A 21,596-nucleotide genomic window follows, 5' to 3' on the forward strand; every position below is an offset into this window, starting at 1 on the left:
ATAATGATCTGGCCCCGAATGCTCAGGCTGAACAGAATATAAACCAAGGAAACAGGTGAGAGGAATAAATGATAATTGTGGTAGAGAGGAAAAACGACAGGTGAAAGAAATGACCAATTAAGGGAGAGCAAACAGGCCAGATCATGACATGTTCAAACTTGGTGAGTCTCTGTTTTCTGGTTTTAGCTGATACTAGCAGCACCTGGTGTGGTATTCTTCTTCCATAGCCAAATTTACTTAAATCCCCTTGCTTATTCTCCTTCTGATGTGCCTTTTAACAATAACCAGTCTATGTCTATATCTAGTCTATGTCTAGATGTCTGTTAAGTAATTTGGGCTGCAGTTGAACAGGTATTTAAAGTAATGTCCTTTATCAATAACTGTTTTATTTTATATTTTCTTTTATTTATAAAAAACCCTGTTCTCCTTGCTATTACTTTTAAAAAGGTGGTTGAGTCCACTTTAAAACCAAATTGCACGCACAACTACTTATCAATAGTCGACAAATAAACTGTTCACTGAAGGTTTTTAGTCCTCTATGTTGAAATGAACTCATATTAAGCACTGAGACAAATTTTAAGGCGTTCAAAACCTGAATTTAAGGCAGCTTTACCACATATAGCATTACAGCACACGGCAGACAACAGAAAAGGGAAAAGTTCAAAGAAGTTTGTTAAAGTCCTAAGGGAGATTTACTTCAAAGTATGTTTTCTCCTGAGAGGCTGTATTTTTTTCTTTATAGTCCCATTGGCAGTGACATATTAGTATGTTATTAGGAGTAGGAGTTCTGGACATTCAACACATTTCTTCCCTAAAACTAGGGCCCGTTAAGTTTCTTTGCTTTTTTTTTAACTAAAAACAACAACTCTTGCCATTTAAGTGTTTCAGTGTCAGCATCTAACACAAGAGGTACTTAAAGAGTATTGCTGATTTATTTTTCACTGTGAAGACCATATATCAAACAGAAGAGGAAAAAAAGTGGCCTTTAAAAGCACCCTGCCTGTTAATCCCCGGCTCTGTCTGGTAGACCCAGCTCCACCGCGGGCTATCTTTCTATCCAACTCACCATGTGTCCATTGAAAGCCACACATGCAATCCCTTACACCATTGCACACAAACTGAGATTGACACCATTAGTCACAGAATTTCATTGGGACCAGGCAGCCACTAGGGTCTAATAACTTTGTGATGGCAGGAGGGGAAAACAATTGGATTAGAGAAAGTTTTAAAGAAGGTATTTAGTGTCCTCTAGGAGTGAAATTAAAAAACAAACCAAGGTAAAGAATGGAAGATTTAAAAAGTGCCAGACATCAGTGTAGGTGATGGCTGCCGCCTTTTTCTATCCTTATCTTTATCTGTGCCAGAACACAGAGCAGGGCAGCAGCTCCCATGATGCTCATCTTTAAATGTTCTTGGAACTGATGCTCCTCTGTGTTCATCTTTGGGTGAAAGTACAGAGGCATTTTGGATGAAGATGTATCTTCTGCCCAGGTGACCTTGTCAGCAGCAGCAGCAGCAATCATAGCTTCTATTTAATGTGTACGGTCATTTATAAAATAAAGTACACACTCTTTACATTATGCATGAACTTTTGAAGTTTTTTTTTTAAGGATTTTTCACTAATAAAGAATGAGAACTATCTGACATCTAATGTGTGGGTTTATAAGCTTTAGGTCAAATAGAAATAAATGCAGAACATTGTTAAAAACCTGGTAATTTATACATAAAAATAGTAGATTTGGTAGAGGATGTATTTTCAAGTCAACTTAGATGTAGACAGTACAGTACAGGAAAGAATGCTGCATGTTCATTCACAAAATCTAGAATGTTTTTTTTTTTTTACTTTCTTAACTTTGCTTTTATAGCATATGTGTTTTTCAAATTTTAAAGTAGACAATGACCAAGCAGTTTAATTTATAAAAGTATACTTTACTCACAATGAGAAATAATGTATAGATAAGTAGAGTATTAGTATTGATACATTATAAATTTGTATTCCCTATAAAATGTTTTGCATAAGCTATTGGCAAATCTTTAAAGTGTATTTTGGCCATGTATGCATGACACCTGAATTTGTCTGAACCAATTTAATTACAAAAATACACTTTAATCAAAATACAATTTCTAGAAATTTCTTCAGGCATTCACAAATTGTCCCAATGTGCCATAGACTCATCTTCGTACGGTAATTGAAATTTTCATCATTTAACTTGATAAACTGTTACTTTAGATAGGTTCAATAGAAAAAGTTCTATATTTCCAGCATTTATTTATGTTTACTGCTACTGAAATTCTGAATAGATTTACTAATGATTACATATTGCAACTTCATTCAGAAAATTTAAGCAGAAAGTGTTAGAAACTATCTAAATGGGAAATCAGCTTCAAAATGTCCAATTGAAGGATCAGTACAAAGATCTGTAGAAATAAGAACATTTATGGGACAAAAATGTAATCCATTTATATGAGGGCATTATTGTTGCCATATTATTTGCAAATGTGTGCAGAGACTTGTAACCAGTGATTTGTCTGTATTTCTAGGTGTTGAAGCAAAAATAGTTCAGACTTAAGTGTCTCTGTGTGTTTACAGAGTGATCTACACATTTGTAGATCTTAGTACACATTTGCAAATCTTAGGACACATTTGCAAATCTTAGGAAACATTTGTATATCTGAATACAGATTTGTGGATTTTTTACACATTTGCAAATCGGATTACACACAAGTTACTTTATACATTTGCAGATCCTCGTACAGACACACAAATCTCACACATTTTCAAATCCCACTGCAAACACACATTTCGAGATATAGACACACAACACTCAGCACACATTTGCAAATAATATTGCAACAATAATGCCCCCATACATTTACAGTTTGGGAGCCGAACCTTCTCAGAGGCCAATCATCTTTCAAGATTCCCTTTACTTATCTCCTCGCTCCTAGCTTTTCTCTCCTGGACGCCAGTGAACTTTCACCCACCTCAGCACCATCTCCTCCCTCATTCTAAAGTCCCGCTCACCCTCTCGCTTATTCCACCACCAGTCTTTTGGCACCGGCTTAGAGACTACTCTAATGCTTTTGTAGGTTACTCATCCAAGCGTATTTTGATTCACTGCATCGAAGTCTTCTGCCGGGGCCCAAGCACAAAATAACTTATTTCTATTTATGTCATAATCTGATTCTGCCTCCTGGGCAGATGGCTTCTCGCACTGAGCCTGGTTCTTGCTGTTAAAAGGGATTTTTCCTCTCCACTGTCGCTACATGCATGCTCAGTGTGAGGGATTATAGAGAGTCAATGAGTCCTAGCAATCAGCTTGTTTTCCTTAGATGGAAACATTTTGAAGAATATGATTTTGTTACCTGTATAAATAAATTGAATAATACTTTTCTAATTGCAGCTTTTCTATGTGCGAGTCTCTATTGGCTGAATTTTCCTTTAGTACATTTTGTTTATTATTACTTTTTTCAGTATTGTGTTTTTGAATTTCTAGCTTGAATGTATCATTTTCTTTAATGGGAGGGTATGTAAACTTTCAAGCACAACTCAATTTTTTTTAAAGCAGGCATTAATTCAGAAAGTTTTGACTCAGTAAATATACCATGGTGTGTATTTTTATCCTTTATTTGTCTACAGAGAGCGCGTAAAATACCAGACACCATACCAGACAATTTACTCTGGTGGTGTATTTTATCAGTGTGACAAATCTATGTATTGTATTAAGTAATATCAACTGTTTGTTATAGTAAGCAGGAACATAAATGAGTCCAGAGAGCAGCCTAACACATCTGCCACCATTCTATGCACCCAATCTGTATCAGCGTAATAACCTTGAACAGAGAGGAGACTGAGTCATGCTGCCTAGAGTCACATAGAATTGGCAGGCACACGCTCACACTTCCTGATGACACATCTGGTAACATGTTACCTGAGGACATTTCACAGAAGACACCCAGAGAATGAGAGGCACTGATGGGATTTATATTACCTGTGGGCTAAGGGGGAGAGGTGTGGAAATAAGAGGGGTCACCAGTCACCACTGTCATCTCGCTTCCAGGAGGGCAACACAGACACCACCTCATCTAAAGCTTCTACAACCTGTTGGGAACAAAAACTGCAATGTGACTCAGTCTCTGATTGAAATCCAGGTTTGATTTTTTTCTGTAGGATTTTAGCTGTTTATCTCAAGCAAACATGCACAACTTAATTAGCTCTCAAACTATGCAGATCAAGGTTGTTTTTTTTACTTCTGTTTTCCCGTTCTCTCTTTCTTTCACTGGCTCTGTTCCTTTCATCACTCTTACCTCCCTCTCTTCATCTCCTTCATGGCATGTTGAAGAAGGCGGTGATGCCTGAAATGTTTTGGGGATTATGGCAAGAAAAACTGTCAAGTTGAATTTTCTTTTCTGCTCTACTTGCCTCTTTATGCACACCTGAGTGTACACACCAGCTAATATAAACTGACAGAAGGTGCAGGATTGAGTTCTGTGATCCTAATCTGGCATCACGTGGCCTGAGAACTGAGTTAGTGATGGGTTTTGGGAGAGTTAAAAATAGAGATTAAGAAAACAGCCACATTCAGAGCAGATTTAGGAAAGGATGCAGCGAAGGGCCGGAAGAGGCTTGTTGCATCCTGCTATACTTTAGCTCTAAGTATTTATCTTGGGAGGAGTCATTTATGTGGGCAGCTTGCTTCTCCACACATACACATGCTCAAAACCAAAATGCACAGAAAGAGATTCCGTCGCTCCGTAGGGAGTGATTTGTGCTTGCCGGAGGTCGGTGGAAGGCTTTTACGGGCCGGTTATGTAGCCGACACTGTATTCCTGGAAGAGCATTGGTATCTTTTGATCAAATTGCACCCCACTCTCCAGCAGTCTACTTCCCATGAGTTGCGGACTAATTGTGCCGTGTGGGTTTTGTGTGATTGTGCTTGCCTGTATGTATGTCTGGGCGGATAGAGGCACTGTTTTTTTTTTCTTTCTTTGATTGATTGTTGTCATCTCGGTGGATTATTGAGTTAGCAGCATATGTGATGGGCTTTCTGCAGCATGTCTTAGGGGAGACCACACAGGCTAACATTTCTTAAGCCTACGCACATCTTTAACTCAATAGCTGCGTGGATGAATTATTTCAGAAGAGGAAAAATATGCGTGCCTCTTTAGTTCAGCATTTTGATATTTAAATATATACATTCTTTTAGATAGGTACCTCAATAGGTTGAGTTCAGAGCCACTCCAGAAATGCTAACTGGTTTTATAAGTTCCAGTTTTGATAGGAAAATATTTCAACGTTTCAAAAAGACTGATATCAGAACAGGATTTAGCTGGAAACTGTGAGTGGGATGAATTGGTGTGAAGAAACTACGAATGTTGTTGGTGAAATTTCCAGATTTTAATGTTGGCATTTTTTTGTCAAGCGGCAAATCTTGTTACAAGACACTTTTCAAATGAGAACAATGTAAAATAGAAGACGGCCATGGTTGTTTTTTTTTTAAGGATGATCTGTATTCAATGATTTAAAAAAAATGGGAGTTTTAAAGAATCAGGCATTTTAATATCCAAACGTAACCATAGTTTAATTTTAATAAGTTGTTTAACGAAGACTTAGTCTAGACCATATCATAGCAGTGGGTAGCACTGCTGCCTTGCAGCAAGAAAGTTCCGGGTTCAATTTTCCAGCCCAGGCTTTTCTGCATGGAGTTTTCATGTAATCCTGTGCATGCTTGGGTTCTCTCCAGGTACTCCAGCTTCCTCTCACAGTCTGTTAGGATAACATGACTGTTAGTTTCATTGGCTTCTCTAAATTCTCCTTAGGTGTGTGTGTGTGGGAATGGTTGTATGTCCTGTTTGTCTCTGTGTTGCCCTGTGATAGACTGACAATCTGTCCAGGGTTCCGCCTCTTGCCCATAGACAGCTGGAGATAGGCACCAGCACCCCTTGCGACCCCATTGATGGGGATTGATGGATGGTTTTGATAGGTTTTTTGAAGGAAGACCTTTATTGTGACCTGGGATTTTCTTGGAAATGTGTAATCTTCTTTACCTTCTCTTTATTCACATTCTCTTTCATATTATCTTATGTTTTATCAGGAAAATGTTTTACCCCAGTTTTACAGCAAAGGAATTCTGTCACTTCATCCTTTTCTTCTTTAGCCCTACCTGTATAAATATTTTTAATTACCACTCCTGATTCAATCATCTCCCTCACTTGCCAATATCACTGCATCCCATTTGAGTTGCTGTTGCCCGTTCCGTTACATGAGGGTGAGCAGGCAGGGGTGTGTGTATGTGTGTGTATGCAGCATGTCTGTGTAAATACACTAAGCGGTGTGTGTTTTCGTTGTATCAGCAGAGATGGCATTTCTTTCCTCCTCATCCATCTTCAAATTTTTGGCTGTAAATGACATGTCTGGATGCCATGAAAGACAGCGTTCCTCTGGATACACTCATGCACAAACAACAACACACACTCTGGGAATGAAATGGAATTGGATCTGAAAATGAATTTTAATTAATTGGTTTACTACCCCCACCGGTATGCAGATAGATTTACTTTTTTTGTTGTTTGTTTCACGATGCACTAAACGATTGGTACTAAGATTTAGATTGTAGTAAAAATAAAGTCGGAAAATGATTTTGTACAAAGTTAAAAAAATATATATAACTTAGAAACTTTGGAAAATACTGAAGACAGAAAAAGGTAAGGCAGGGGGCTTTGCACTTACTGTATTCATCCAACTAATATTGGTTCTACTATGCTTATTTGAACTCCTTTATTTTTCAAAAATGCATACGGTATGTTCTCTTTTTTCTATTAAGACCTTAAGTTGATCTGGGTTATTATTAAAGTTCTCCATAGTTTGCAGAGTTTTCTCATTGTTGGTAGCCGATGGCAGTACTGATGTCTTCTTTAGCTCAGTGGGGGTTTCAACAATAAGTCTGTCATTATTGCTTTTGTAAAACTTCCAGTCCTCCCCTCTGGCTACTTCTGTAATTTGTCTCAGCAACTGAGAGAAACATATAATTTCTTAAACTATTAACATTGTGGAGAAATGCTCACATTTTGGTGAGCACATTTTATCACCAGGCAGCTACTGTGACAGTTCATGCACGGACGGCACTGAGACCGGGCAGTTGGCAGGGTAGGTATTGTGGTCAGCCAGGCAATGGTTGGATCAACTCAGTTCATTTAATGGTTAGAGCAATCCTTGTAATCAGTGTCAAACAGACAGAAGGTCATAGCCAGGGAATCCACTGTAGCAGGTGAAAGCAGGTTCGGGCAGGCAGATGTATGTTTTTTTCTAAGAACTATTCTTTAACGTACAGGTGGACATGGTTAGATAGTTATACTGCCTTCATGTGGTCTGGTAAGGAGGACCCATACCGCATTTAAAGTGGAAACTACCAGTGCAGTGGTTGGGATTGAGAACAGAAACATGTTGGATCCGAAGATTATCCTGACCTGTTACTTGGGCAAGACAGTAATAGACTCTCTAATTCATCTGCTTCAGGAAGAACAGGAGGCATCAAATGCATTGACTGACTGCTAGTGAGAATTTGATCAAATCAAATCATAATGATCATTTTAAAAACGACACAACTGAAATGGTAAAATTTCTTTGTTGAATGTAAGTTCCAGGATTGGGAAAAACACAATTGTTTTCCCACTGTGTGCCATGTTGAAAGGATGAAATTTACGTTATCTTGGAAACACGGGTATCTAATTTACAACATTAGCAGGAGTTGATGTGCAATTTAGATTTTTTTTTTTGGTATTTACTATAATTACAATACCACATAAAGGCAGCATGAATACATGAAAGCTCAGTGGTGTTTAAGCATTCACTGCGAGTCAAGGTGGCATGTGGGCAATGAAATGGAATAATGTAAACAGATGCAAAACCCCATCATGCACTGCAAAATTTTGCAAAATATTCAAACATAAATTCGCCAAATATAAGGGGAACATCGTAGTTTGGTGTAAAGAAAGAATTTTAGTTTTATTATAACTTAGTTTGTTGAAAGGATTTTACAGTTTGAAGAAATAGAAAATTACACCATATGCCAACTGTCACAAGGATGTGCGTGACAAGGAAGGGCTATATATACTGCATGCATCATTAAGGTAGTTAACAATGGATTACTCCTTGAGGTCCTTGAGTTACTTATTGTCACAGATAAGTGCTTCGGCCGGAGAGGAAGTATTGGGGCCGGTATGACTTAAGAAGAGCCGGCCCTAACGCTTAATTTAGATTGGCCCATTACAGATCACTAGTCCGAGCCTGGCTCCTGCCAATCGTCATCAATGCCTCTGAAACCAAACGTCATCCAAGATCCACTTCTTAAGCGATGGGCCCAACTCTCCTCCACATACCAGCTCTTGTCCTACCCTTCTCCACCCCATTTCTTCTCTTAAGTACAGACTCTGGGACATTTGCAGCCTTTCCTCTTCGGGCTTATTCAACACCATTGTGTGGGCCATGAGGGAAAACTCTTCCTATTCCATTCATCAAATCTCATTCATAGAACCAAAGTCTTCTGCTGGGGTAGAACTGAAGGCACTATTACTGAAAATACTAGATCCAGATAAAGTCAAAGACATAAAAAAAGAAAGAGATAACTTAATTTTAATTTGATATATTACCCATGTGGACTGGCACCTGCCCAGAATGTGGCAGATGCCCAAAGACTGGGTCTTTTGCCCAATGACCCTGACACACAGTAGTGGATGAATGATAGGAATTCAAAATGTCAAAAAGAGTGCTACTAGGATCTTTACATGTTGATTGCAACAGCTACTCCATGAATGAAAGAACATTTATAACTTTGGGTTTTGGAATCTTATTTCTAAATGAATCATGACAATATTGAATATGAGGGACCATGGGATGGACCTTGGGGAATGCCATAAGTGACGCAAAGTTGCCTAACAAAAAAAAGTCCCCATCCTTCAAGTAGGATTTAAACCAGTCAAGTGCACCAGAAAGACCGATCCAGTTTTCCAAATACTCTAATGGAATGGAGTAATGAACAGTATTCAAATGTTGCACTAAGGTCTAATAAAAGCAGAGTTATGGTTCTTTCACAGTCTGCATTTATACAGATGTCAAGGGCACTATCAGCACTGTGGTGAGCATGGAAGCCTTATCGGAAGACGTTGAAAAAAATACTTTTGTTCCTATTCTTCTAAACCATTAGTTTTTTTTCTGTAGCCAGCCTTCAATTTTACTATATGTTTATTAACTTTTTTCACAAATATGTCTTTTCTGATTCTGATTGTCAAATCTATACCTTTATATGCAATATTTTGAGTGTTGTTAATAGGCCAATATGCAACCAGTGCAAAATAAGCTCCTAATTGACAAACAGTACAATTACTTGTAACTGTTTTAGTTTTAAAAGTGCAATTACTTTGTGCATGCCCATAGTCCAAAAACGACCTACTAGTATAGCAAATATGAAAGCATTAAAGTATGATTCATCTAAATATTCCTGATTACCTTCCAGGCAGTAATGTCTCCATCCTGGCAGAATATCACACTTCCATTCCTCCTCTATTAGTTGTAAAAACAAGCATGGAAATCATCTTGCCTCCAATATATTAATTTATATTTTTTTCTGTTTTTTTTTTCAGGTCTTGGCCTTAGAGAGGCAGGTGTTTGACTTCCTTGGATACCAGTGGGCTCCCATTCTTGCAAACTTCTTCCATATCATTATCGTAATCTTGGGCCTATTTGGAACAATCCAGTACCGACCACGTTACATTGTAGTGGTAAGTAAAGTAGACTTAAAGCCAAAGGGCCATCTTTTAGCTAAGGTGTTGCAGCTTGTTTTCTAATGTTTTTTTAAATGTTAATACCATACTGAGCTACATCCCAAAGGTTCTCAAATAGTTTTGGATCTGGGGAGTTTGGAGGCCAGCAGACTACAGCAAACTTTGGAAACCAGTTTGTGATTGTCCAAGACATACTATTATATACTAGTATTGTCCTGTCATTAGTAGCCATGGGACACTGTTGTCAAAAGTACTCAATAATACAAATACAAAAAAGAATAGATCCTCATTGCTATGGCAATGACAAAGCTGAATGCTACCATTTAATGACAGCTGAAATAAAGACTCATTGGCCATTTCTCAATCTGTGTACTTGTGCTTTCTCGTGTGCTAGTTCCAATTTACAAGAACACAAGACCGAGAAAAGTCCCCGGATGTTGTTCTCACCCCTCCCTCTTTACTGAGTATGCATCAGAGGAGACTTGTCCATTCTCGTGATTGACAGCTGTCCCCGCATGCACAGCAGCAGCTTCCAGTCGATTGCTCACAGAGCTCAGAGTATTAAGTCAAAAGTTCACTTTTCTGTTGTGGATGTTATATAAAAGTAAGTTTTAAGATAATTTGAGGTGAGACCATTATCATTTTAAGTGTGACTATATGGCCCATTTACCGATTTCATGCGTAATTTAAAAAAAAGTTCTAAAGTTGAGAGGATCTTGACAACCAGCGAACCTACGAAGGCAGCCCTCTCTTGGCATAGCTGGTGTAGGTACCAGATCTGCTCGAGTGGACAGATCTGCTCAGGCCCTGCGGATGCCAGTGGCCTTAAGCTACACGATTGGCTGAATGCTGCCACATGATGTAAAACATTGTGGTTGCCCAGACAACGATAATACCATCATGCAGCACCAGTGTGCAGAGTCTGGAGCATCTGTAGTGTTAGCGTGTCTAATGACCGATGAAGTTTTACCTCAACGATAACAAAACTGAAAAGAATCTGCTTATGGTGAACAAAGTAACTGCAAGAACATGGTATAAAGGGGGAGGAGGTGAAAAGCAGCTCCAGATGTGCCGAGCGTGTGGTGACATCACCAGTACGCTTCTGTTCCAACTGACCCATATTTATGCTTCATGTTCCCGTTCTCTCCTAGTCCATACTTTCGTGTTCTTGTCAAGTCCATACTGACGTTCTTTCTAAATTGAGAAACGGCCATTGATTCTGCAAAACATTTCAACTCTCAGATTGTCCTTTTTTGTGAAAGTGAGCTGAAAAGAGTGGCACTTTGTGAGATCCTATTCTGCTATAGCTAATTTTCTTCAATACTCAATGTGTTGTAGACAGTATGTAGTGTGGCTCAGTGAGACTGAATTGTATTTTAAACAGATTTCTGCCTTTCTACTGTCTCAAGGCATTATACTCAGTCCCTTCGTGGTCGTTATTTATTTTTCTAACAGCCATCTGTAAACCTTAAAGACAACTATGTCAAGTAGATCAGTAGTTTCCGATATACTCAGACAAGTCCGGTCTAGTAGCAACATCCATTTTAAATTCCTTTAAATCTCTTGTATTTAACATTGTACGTAATGCTCAGTATGGATTTTAGCAATTCATCTTCACCAAGGTCCCTAAAAAAACATGTAATGTTTTCTGCCATGTGATTGGCTGTTACCTATGTGTCAGAAAGCAATTGAGCAAGTCTTCTTAATAAAGGGACCCGTGAGTGTTTTCCCTGTCTTTTTTTAATCCATTTTTCTATTTTGGTGTTTTTCAATTAGCATTGCATTATTTTTAAGCTCTTGGTCTATGTACATAGATCACTGGGTGTTTTGTCACCTTTCCAAGGAAGTGTGCATTATTTTGTGCAGTGCAAAAGTCTGTTAATTGATTATAATCCCTAGGGAGTTTGGGCTAATTAAACCAGACGAAATCATGGCTTTTTTTTTTAAAAGCACATGAGGCCTAAGTAACTTTTCAACCGTCATAAAATAATGAAGGACTTTTGTGATTATACGTGCATTTACTGTGAAATTATCAAACATAAAATTATATTTATCTGTTTCAAGGCTCTAAATGCGTCAGCACATCAGTTACTGACGAGTCAGGTGTGGTGTTGGGGAGGCGGTGCATGAATATGGCACAAAACCAAAGTTGAACAGGTCTTTTTTTCAAAATTTTCATATGATATTGTTGTCTTATTAATATTCACATGGCCACTGCAAAAAGAAATTTAGTTGAGTCCAACTGCAGGCAACCAGGAGATCAGGGTTTACCTGCACTATGCTCTACTCCTCATGGGAAGTGTTGCCTTCCTTAAGGGAAAAAAAATACAGCTTTTGTCCATTGGGGGAACCAAAATCGACCAAGACTGAAAGGTCTGTAGTACTGCTTTGACACTCCATTTGACACATTTCTGTTATTTTCTGCGGCATAGAAGCATGTTTTATGCACAGTTAATGGAAAGAACAGATGTGGAAAATTTGGAAAGATGGCTAGGAAAGTAAATAAAGACAGACAGGAAAGATAATTTAGCGTACAGTGAAGCCACACAGGATAAGCCAGAGAATCAGAGGAAGCAGGAGGTGAAAGGAGGAGCGGAAGAAGGGAAAGTCGAAGCTATTCTCTCATGTCAAGTGGAAAATAAAAGAATTTAAGCTGAAGGGGTTTTGTGATTCAACACGCATGTTTTTATGGAACTGCGGCTTTGTCCTTTGCTCTCACTCTGACACTTAAAGCACATATTTCATCTTGAGTGAGAGGATTTCACAACCTTCCCTTGGATAACTCCATTATTGAATACCACCCAGTACCACTCTGTGTCTGTCAGCACTTGGCTGTCTGACTGTACAATTTTCTAAATGGTTGAGTCATGAACTGCAGTTAGCCTCAGCAATTTAAAAAGCCACAACTCCTACAGGGATTACATAGAATGACTGAACTTCCTAGTAACTTCATCAAAGCCAGGTCATGAATATGAAAATATCCGGTTTCTTTGTGTATACTTGGCTCTCAAGAGTCTAATCTTATCTGTAAAAAATACTTTTTTATTATGTCAAAAAAGGGACCATGTATAATGCTTTTAACTATTGTTATTACCATTAGTTAAATGTATATTCTCTTAGTTTAAACAGTATAATGATAAATAAAAAATCCAAAATAAGGAAAAAAATGTTAAAAATAATCTTTTTATTTTTTTCACACAGTTTAAATCTATTTTACTTTGTAATTTAGTTCCAGCATTTAGTCTTAATAATCAACATGAATTGTTGCACATCTGATCTAAACAAAGTAGAGCAGTTGCTTTAGTATCCATCTGACATTTTCTTGTTCATATCCTTTAGCTAAAGCTGTACTTTGCTTAAAACAAAGCTTTACGTTATTGCAATGTATCAGTGAGGAGAAGAGAATAAGGAAATCCACAGAACTTTACATGTAATGATGAATAATTTTGGGGGGAAAAAAAACACTTTTTGAGCATAATTCAGCACACAAACCCCCTATTACCCATCTTAATTTTCCCCTCGTGTCTTAAAAGTTGATTTTGTGAGATCATAGACTTTGTGACCTTTCGCAGTATGCTGTTGGATTTTGGAATCAAAGGTCTGCAGCGTGCAATTCATAGAATTCTCCTGAGCTTTGCATAGGACATGAACATACGATTAACATTTATTATATGCGTCATATTCTGGATATAATAGAGTGTATAACCAAGTGTATACAGAACAAAATTTCATTTTGTACAGCTTTCAGAACATTTCCATTCCATAAAGTGCAGCAGTGATCAATTTTAAACAGTGTGGGAGAAAAAAACATGGTGCAAAAACACATTGATATTGACGTTCAGAGCATTAAATATATATGGTGCAAATATACAGTATTTTGGTTTGGTGTTATCAGTGTGATGCAATCATGTCTTTCGTTTTTTGTTTCTATCATAACAATCTTCCATTTTTAAATCTCATTAAACTTATTTTATTTTTCTTTCTTCTAGTTTCTGTTAAATGTTTTGTGTGCTAATCCATCATGTGTCTCTTTTGCAGTACACAGTCTGGGCCGCACTTTGGGTAGCCTGGAACGTCTTCATCATCTGTTTTTATCTGGATGTTGGAGGCCTGTCAAAGGTGAGGTTTGCAACATTTCTGTAAAGATTTTATCTGTCAATATTAGGTCATGACTGTGTCTTTTTGGTGAGAAGATACTGCCTGTGCTTTGTTTCCTTGAGGACATGAGTGCAGAAACAGTCAGTGTGTAAGTGTGTGTTGGCGGGGGGGTGAGGTTAAGCCTGATTTTCTAGCTTATTTTTTAGAGATTTGACACATGCCTTAAAGGCCTAAATTATGTTGGTCTAGATATTTCTAAACTGACATTCTTATCTGTTTTAAAGACATAGAAATGACCTTTTGAGACTCAAATGAAGTAATTTCTGAACATAGTTGAGGAGAATAATTCAAACTAATCTAGTGAAAGGAATAGTAAAGGATACTCAAAAACAGGAAAAGATCAATTAATTTAGCAAATTTACTATTAAGCAGTTATGGTTCTCCCCTTTGGACTTCTTTTTGAGTTTCTTTTTGAGTTTTAAGTAATTTATTTCATTCTGTTTTGTCAGTCATTGGTTTACTTTGCATCTTGTGTTATATTTAAGTAGGGTTGAACTTTTTGAGTTACTCTGTTGCCCCCTTGTACCAGTCTATTTTCCCATAGCTCCCTTCTAGTTACCTCTATCCACACCTGCTCCATATCAGCTCATAAGCCCATCTTTTGTTCTGTGCCCCATACATACACCCCCTTCGCAGTTCTTCATTGCTTGTTTCTGGTCGTTGCTTTTCTCCACATGTGTTTTTTCCCCTGGTATCTCCTGGTTTTTGGTTTCCTGAATTTGTTTTTTGATTTTTGTTTTTGTTGCTTTCTACTGTACATTAAACCTGCAAGAACTCACCTCTGCCTCCTTCTAATCTGCGTTTTGGTCCACAACAAAATCCACCAAACCTGACAATTAGCAAGCTAAATTTTAACAATATTCTTTTGTTAAGCATGAATAAATCCAACAAAAGCTAAGATTTTAAACTTGGGAGATTTGTATTTTTTTCTTTTATGTGTAATATGCAGTTTGGATGTGAATGAGAGATTGTGACAGAAAAATTTGTTTAATTTTTTCATGTCCCTACTACCTCTTGGTTCCTCTGAATGTGGCAGTTCCTCTTCCACATCTGTTGCTTTGTTCTACTGCGCCTATGCAGCACATGGCAGCAAATCTAGTCAGTCAGAGTAGTTCCATAAGGTCCACTTTGATGCATTTCTGAAGGCTCCCAGATGAGCCAGGCAACAGCCGCTTCTCTAAAATGTTGTATTATACTGCTGGCCTCACCAGTGCGGAACTGCACATAGAATTGTGCAGCTCTATTTGAACAGTTAACATGATTGAGCATGTATGTATGTTCGTGCACATTATATAATGTGCACAATCCTAATACACAATGCTTTAGGATTGTGTAGACAAGGCTAAATTACAGAGGATCGTTCAGGTAAAAAGTTAGTTGATCAATACCAAAGTGGAAGACAGAAAGATAAAGAAGACGCAAAACAAAAGTACCAGTATTATATGCCAAATAACCACTTTAATGGTTTATTGTTCTATTTAAAGCCAATTTGATTTAACTATGCTGTGATTGCGCATGATCTTTCCTTGATCCAAGTGTAACTACACAGTCCCTCTGTTTTGAAAATTTTTCTGGTGTATTTAGGACACCTGGCAAAAAGGTCTCAGTGGGTCTTTATCTGTTATTTGATCAATACCACATCTGTAATTAAGTAAATTATGTTGTTGTACTCCAACTGTGCACATAGTGCACAACATATAACAAGGGTTTGTGGAATGTGCACATAAGAATAAAACATGTCAGGATTTTCTGAAACTATCAAAGAGGTGTGCTACCTGTGATAATGGCTCTGAGCTGTAATATTTGCCAAAGCCCTGTAGGACCGTTTTACATTTCTGAGGAGCCCTAGGGTTTAACAAAGATATTGCTCTTGATATAAAAAAAAATTAAAAAATAAACAAAAAAAAAAAGCAAGAAGAACAGAAGAACATTTAAGTCAAATACTTGTAAAAAGCATTTCATCATTTCATCAAAGTTTATGGTAAAAATACTTGCACTGATGGTTGTTGCTATAAAAAGCTTCTGTATGAGGTTCGTAATCAGGGATTAAAGAACCTGGCTGCTAAGCCGAAGTTCCTTTCAAAGAAAAAAAAACCTAGAGTAACAGGATTTCTTGTTTGTTTTTCTTTTTTTATTTCTTCTGAAAATTACTCAGAATAACTTTGACTTTATGGCACTGTAGTTGTTTGTTTGATTGGTCTCAGCCAAAAATAAAGTTTTACTTGGAAAAACAAACTGAGATATAATTCAGATTTATTTTCTCTGAATATAAACTTCAGCTATAATTAAATGTGACACTCTGCCACAAAGTTTTTTTTGGTTCCCATTATGCTTGAAGCAATGGCCATGAATATAAGTGCAGTCAAAGTAAACACAATTATATGCAGTGTACGGTGTAATGAAAGTGTGACATCAGTAACTCTTAGGAATCCAACAGCAGACTATAAATTTCTCCATGGACTCCATGAAATTTATGAAGCAGACAGAACTGCAATATCTCTGCTACTTTTATGTTATCCTGGTGTGTTTATGTGGAACGAGCTGTCGGATACATATACACTGTACCTCCCTGCTGGGTTTCTATTGCAGGTTTAAGAACTATCTAATTAGAAAAAATATAATTTCTAAAGCACTGTTAATTCTACGCACCTACAAGACCATAGAAAAGTATTCAGACCCTTTGAGGGTTTTTATTCTTGTCCCGTTTTAAATGCAAATCATAAATCATAGTGATTTAAAGCTTGTGGCATGTATTTGTTTTCTCTCCATTTAAAATTTTACCCTAAAATAAGAACCTTTGCAGCTCATTAGGTTCAGAGGCTGCTTATGAAGTAAAAAGAGTTCACATGTGTAACTATATCTTAGCATAAATAAATCTCGTCCCTGAAGGTCTTTATCATTTCGAAAGATAATATTAGTGAGTGAACAGCATCATGAAAGCCAGTGAGCTAGACAGGTCAGGGAAAAGTTGAGACAAGAAGGGAATCCAAAGCATTAAACATCCAAAAATGGAATTAAAGAAAGCCATAAGGTCTTCCCAGATTTTCCCAAAAGCAATTGAAGTTACTCTGCAAACATGGAAAAAAGGGTCAAATAGTTTAAAGGAATTTCTGGTCTACATACACAATACTATGTATGGGAGAACACTAAGATTTAGATTTTTTTTTTTTTTTTTTTAATAATCCTGGTGGGATGTTTTTGTTTTGTTGTACCATAATCAAATGTTAGAAAGGCTAAGTCCATTTGTAGGTGAAAAGTTTTATTGTAAATCTCTGGAAAGACAAGAAAACTTATATCCACAGAAATCCTCTATTCAACATGCTGAATGTCCAAAGCAGGGGCAGAGCTAGATGGGGGGCCAGGGGTGGCCATGGCCACCCTTAGCCAAGTATTGGCCACCACTGTGGCCACCCTACCATTTATTTCCCTCTAATACAGATGTTGGCAACAGTAGTACTCTCAAGTGGAATATTCAAAACATTAGAATTTTTCATATTTTAACAATTATGTGACAACAAAAGCACTGTGGTTAATTATGCACATCAATATACTAAACTAATAGATGATAAATAATGAATTCAAGCAGAAAAAGATTTTGTGTTTTATGGGATAAAGAGAAAAGTCATCTAGGAGTCTTCAGTGAAATCATAGATAAATAACTATTTTAAGAAAAAAATAATTAAATAATCAATTTATGTAGATATTTGTACTTGTAAATATCATTTTTATGCAGAAAGAATGCTGACAAAAGTAGGTAAGTAATGACAATGGAAAAGATGTTTGCCCCAAAACTCAAACCTGAGCATGTTTTTTTTTTAATATCTGTCTATTTGTTAGCAAAGGCTGTAGGGAAAATATAGTTTTTCTTTATTTAGATAATATGGATGTTTTGCTCATTAATTTTCCTGTTGGAACAGTGTAGATTGACTCTGAGGTTTTGGTGCCTATCTGCTTTCGGCTACCCTTCAGTGTACATTGGTTATTGCCTTGCCACCATTATAAAAATGTTCTGGCTACGCCTCTGCTCCAAAGCTGTTGGAACATTACACCAAAAACTGTGTAGTAAAAATGTTAATTCCTGCACGAATGAGAAGAGTCAGAGAGAAGGACATCCGTCCAAAATAGGGACATGTATCTCTCTTTAACCCAGACCAGGAAAACCCTTGGTCTTTCATCATAGTTGATAATTAATCCCAGAACTAACTGAGATAATAAGAGAACACGCTAAAACTGTCATCGACTTTACAAGATAGAGTGAGCGTTCATTTTGTTCTCTAGTTGTAATCCTGAGTTATGGCATATTTTGCACAAGTCAGAGGGAATGCCTGTATTGGGTTACGTTACTGTACGTCATAAATACGGCCACATGAAATAGTTTTAGCACAGATAATGTAACCCATACGTTCAAGATATTCAGAGTTGGGTTATAGAAGATAATGTTCAGTTGGTCCAGTGACTTAAACATAGTAAAATAAGTTTTAACTTAATAGAGAATTAACAATTTGTTGTTCAAAAGATCAAATTTGTATCAGAAAAGACAAGCGACTAATGTTGCGCAGCTATTCCTCTTTTTCCCATGATCTACTCTGATCACTACTCTTCTCCTGTCCTTTCCATTGATGAAAACCTTACCATACCACCTGCTGACCACTGAGAATAATAAATTCATGTTGGCAACATTTGTCTGACACCTGCTCAGACAGCCAAAATGAGTTTCAGAAACACCATTCCCAGGTTATGGTGAGTTTGTCATTGTGCGATGATCCTTGGCTTCATCGACTGTGTCTGTCTGTCTTTCCCTGCTTATATCAATGAGCACAAGGATGTGTGTTGTAGTGTAGTTCCAGCTAGAATAATGATGCTTGTAGGGGCCAGCTGCTTGGGGCTGAGGCTGAGCATTAACCCGACAGATGGAGCCAGCTTGGGCTCAGAGCTCTGCATATGGTGGCCAGGAGGAAAGCTGGCTAATGGAGTGCACACATACACACCCACTCAACCCATCCACACAAAAAATAAAAAACTCCACACTTGACAGTCTATTGGGATGATCCCCCAAACACCTTATATCATGATACAAAATGAGCTAAGTCTTTTTGGATCATGTTGACTGATGTTGACAGGAAGGAAGCAGAGTGAGTTTGTACCCGTTTGTGTGTGTGAGTTTTGTGTGCTGGTCATCTCTGCAGAGAGAGGGGGCAGGTTGTTACAGAGTCACATGCCACATGTTCTGTCACCTTCTATTGATCTCTTATACCCTCCCCCACATGGCAAGACAAATAGACCCTTGCTACTCCACAGACACCTTTGATTTAAACAGTCTCCATCCATTGACCTTATCTATTCAATCGCTCTAAAAATCTACACAGTGATAACCACTCTTCACTATGTCCATAACTGGGCTTTTTCTGTTGAGGTATTTTTTTTTTAATAATAATACATTTTCTAAAAGGATGAAATTACATCCTGGAACATTTTTTTTCGTTTCTGTTAAGACATTTGACATGTAAAATAGGCTAAGCAGACAGTGAATATACTTTGATTTCCCCTCTGCATTTTTTAGATACCTTCGTGTCTACAAGTTTAGGTAAATTACTTGTAACTGTTAAGCTAACTCTCAAATTAACAGTATATTGCATAGGTGTAATATAATGCACAAATTGATATTCATCAGAGATGCACCGATATGTGTTCTGTACCTGATTTCTAGTTTATGTAAAGTTTTGGCCTGCTGTAAGTTGAAGGCTATTGAATAAATGTTCTGTTGATGCTTATTTTTGGCCAGATTATGCTACTTCCTGACAGACCCTGTTTTGTTAATAATGTATGTCTAGTCACTGAGGAGCAGATGCTGGGATAGATTGCTGTATTGAGGTATTGATCAGCATCAGTTTCTGACCGTCCTGCCCTTGTGTGAATATGTCTGTCTGCTAAATAAACCTCACCATAGTGTGCTGGGGAAACCTGTTTCAGTTGTCGGCCCTAGAATTTTTGTAATGCTATATTTTCGCCAAATATCTTGTTAAACCTCACTTGAACTCAACAGGCTTTCTTTTGAGTATATACTGTATTTTTTAACCTAAATGTGTCCTCCCCCCATGATCTTTGAGAGCTAATGTTTGGTAATTAATGGACATTTTTTTGTTACATTTTTTTAAATAATACAAAAAATGATTGTTTACATATGCAGGGACTTATTTGATGGTTTTATTGCTATTATTTTATTTTCAATTATTAATTTTTGCATTGTCTAATACAACATTTCAAACAATTCCTGGTATAGACCTCTACATATGAGATCGTTATGGCATGATAACACAGATTAGGTTTGGGCAAAAAAGACGATAATAGTTAATAGTTCCCTCTATTAGTCATTTATTGTGTTAACATTCAAAAGTTGTGGATAAACTTTCAAATGTAATAGCATAACAATTTGTGTATTCAACCAGCTGTTCCAGGTCTGATTTCATGATGCTGATAGATTGTATGTAGACATGGCTTTAGATATATGTGTCTCTACCAGTAAAAGTGGAAAATCTACAGTATATAAGCAGTTCTAAGATGTCAACTTCTTTTATTTTCTTTCCATGCCCGGTATTTTCTTTCTCTGTATTTTTGATGAACTCGTAGTATTGGGAACATTCGCAGAGGTTCCTCCAGACATGGGCTGGATATTAAAGAGAGCATTCACTTTAAAATAAAGATGTCTCTAACTATTATTAACATTGCTTTGAAATAATAAATTTTTACATGGTATTAAATAACAAAGTTATATGACAACCCAGAAATTTCAAACATCAGAGAATCAGAATCAGAATTCTTTATTTGTCATTACTCCACAGGGGTGCAACGAAATTTCTCGAAAAAAAAAGAAAAAAACAGTACAAGCAATTAGTGCAAATTTAAAAGAAAAATAAATACGAAAAAGTTTAAAAAGGGATACTGCGGGCTCTCCTGAGGTAGCGGGTACAGGTTATTGCACGTGAGGTAATAACCTGTACCCGCTACCTCAGGAGATGAAACTGTATCCCATTTTGGTTACAACCATTACTCAGTATCTGCACACTATCATGTGGCTTATTAAGTTTGGCAGTACAAGTGTAGGATGTGTCTTCATGGGACTATTATTCTGGATAATAATGCTTTCTCTGCTAGCTCCACAGAACAACCACAAAAAGTATTTTGATTTTGGTGACATGCTTATTTGCACATTTCACAACAAAGCAATTTGACCAAATGGACAAAACACCCATTCCCTTCATGATCTGTATGTTTTTCGGACACTCCCCTACTGTATATATGCTGTATTCACATAACGGTTTAAGGACATGAGCATGGAGCTTCAGGTACAGGTGATTTTTACTTAAAGCACATCAACAATTTCAGCAAATTTTAGCTGAAATGTTGTGAATATGTTGTCCTGTCAGAAGCTTAAAAAGCAATAATACCATCATTGGGCTCACCCAAAAAGTTGTAAAAGAATAGAAATCTAAATTTATGTACAAAGAAAAAATGTTCATCCTGGAATTTAGTGAATAGTGATATTCTAGGAATTCAATCTGAACTATAACAGAGACAGGAAAGTCTGATTTATCACCTACTTTTAAGGAAAAAATGTTTTTGTTTTTATGAAGTGTGTTAAGGTAACTTTGTGCTATAAT

General features: G+C 37.1%; 1 protein-coding gene across 2 annotated transcripts in view; it reads left to right on the plus strand.

The window, feature by feature from the left end:
- nkain4 (Na+/K+ transporting ATPase interacting 4) overlaps positions 1-21,596 on the plus strand; it is a 70,118-nt gene that overhangs the window by 14,274 nt on the left and 34,248 nt on the right. For both annotated transcript variants that reach the window (XM_015392455.1, XM_015392456.1), the window contains exons 2-3: positions 9,640-9,777; positions 13,819-13,899. In XM_015392455.1, coding sequence (XP_015247941.1) covers positions 9,640-9,777; positions 13,819-13,899 — 219 coding nt within the window. The remainder of the gene's footprint in view (positions 1-9,639; positions 9,778-13,818; positions 13,900-21,596) is intronic.

The sequence above is a fragment of the Cyprinodon variegatus genome, unplaced genomic scaffold (genome assembly GCF_000732505.1).
Source record: "Cyprinodon variegatus isolate N-32 unplaced genomic scaffold, C_variegatus-1.0 Scaffold591, whole genome shotgun sequence".
Classification (NCBI taxonomy): Eukaryota; Metazoa; Chordata; class Actinopteri; order Cyprinodontiformes; family Cyprinodontidae; genus Cyprinodon; species Cyprinodon variegatus.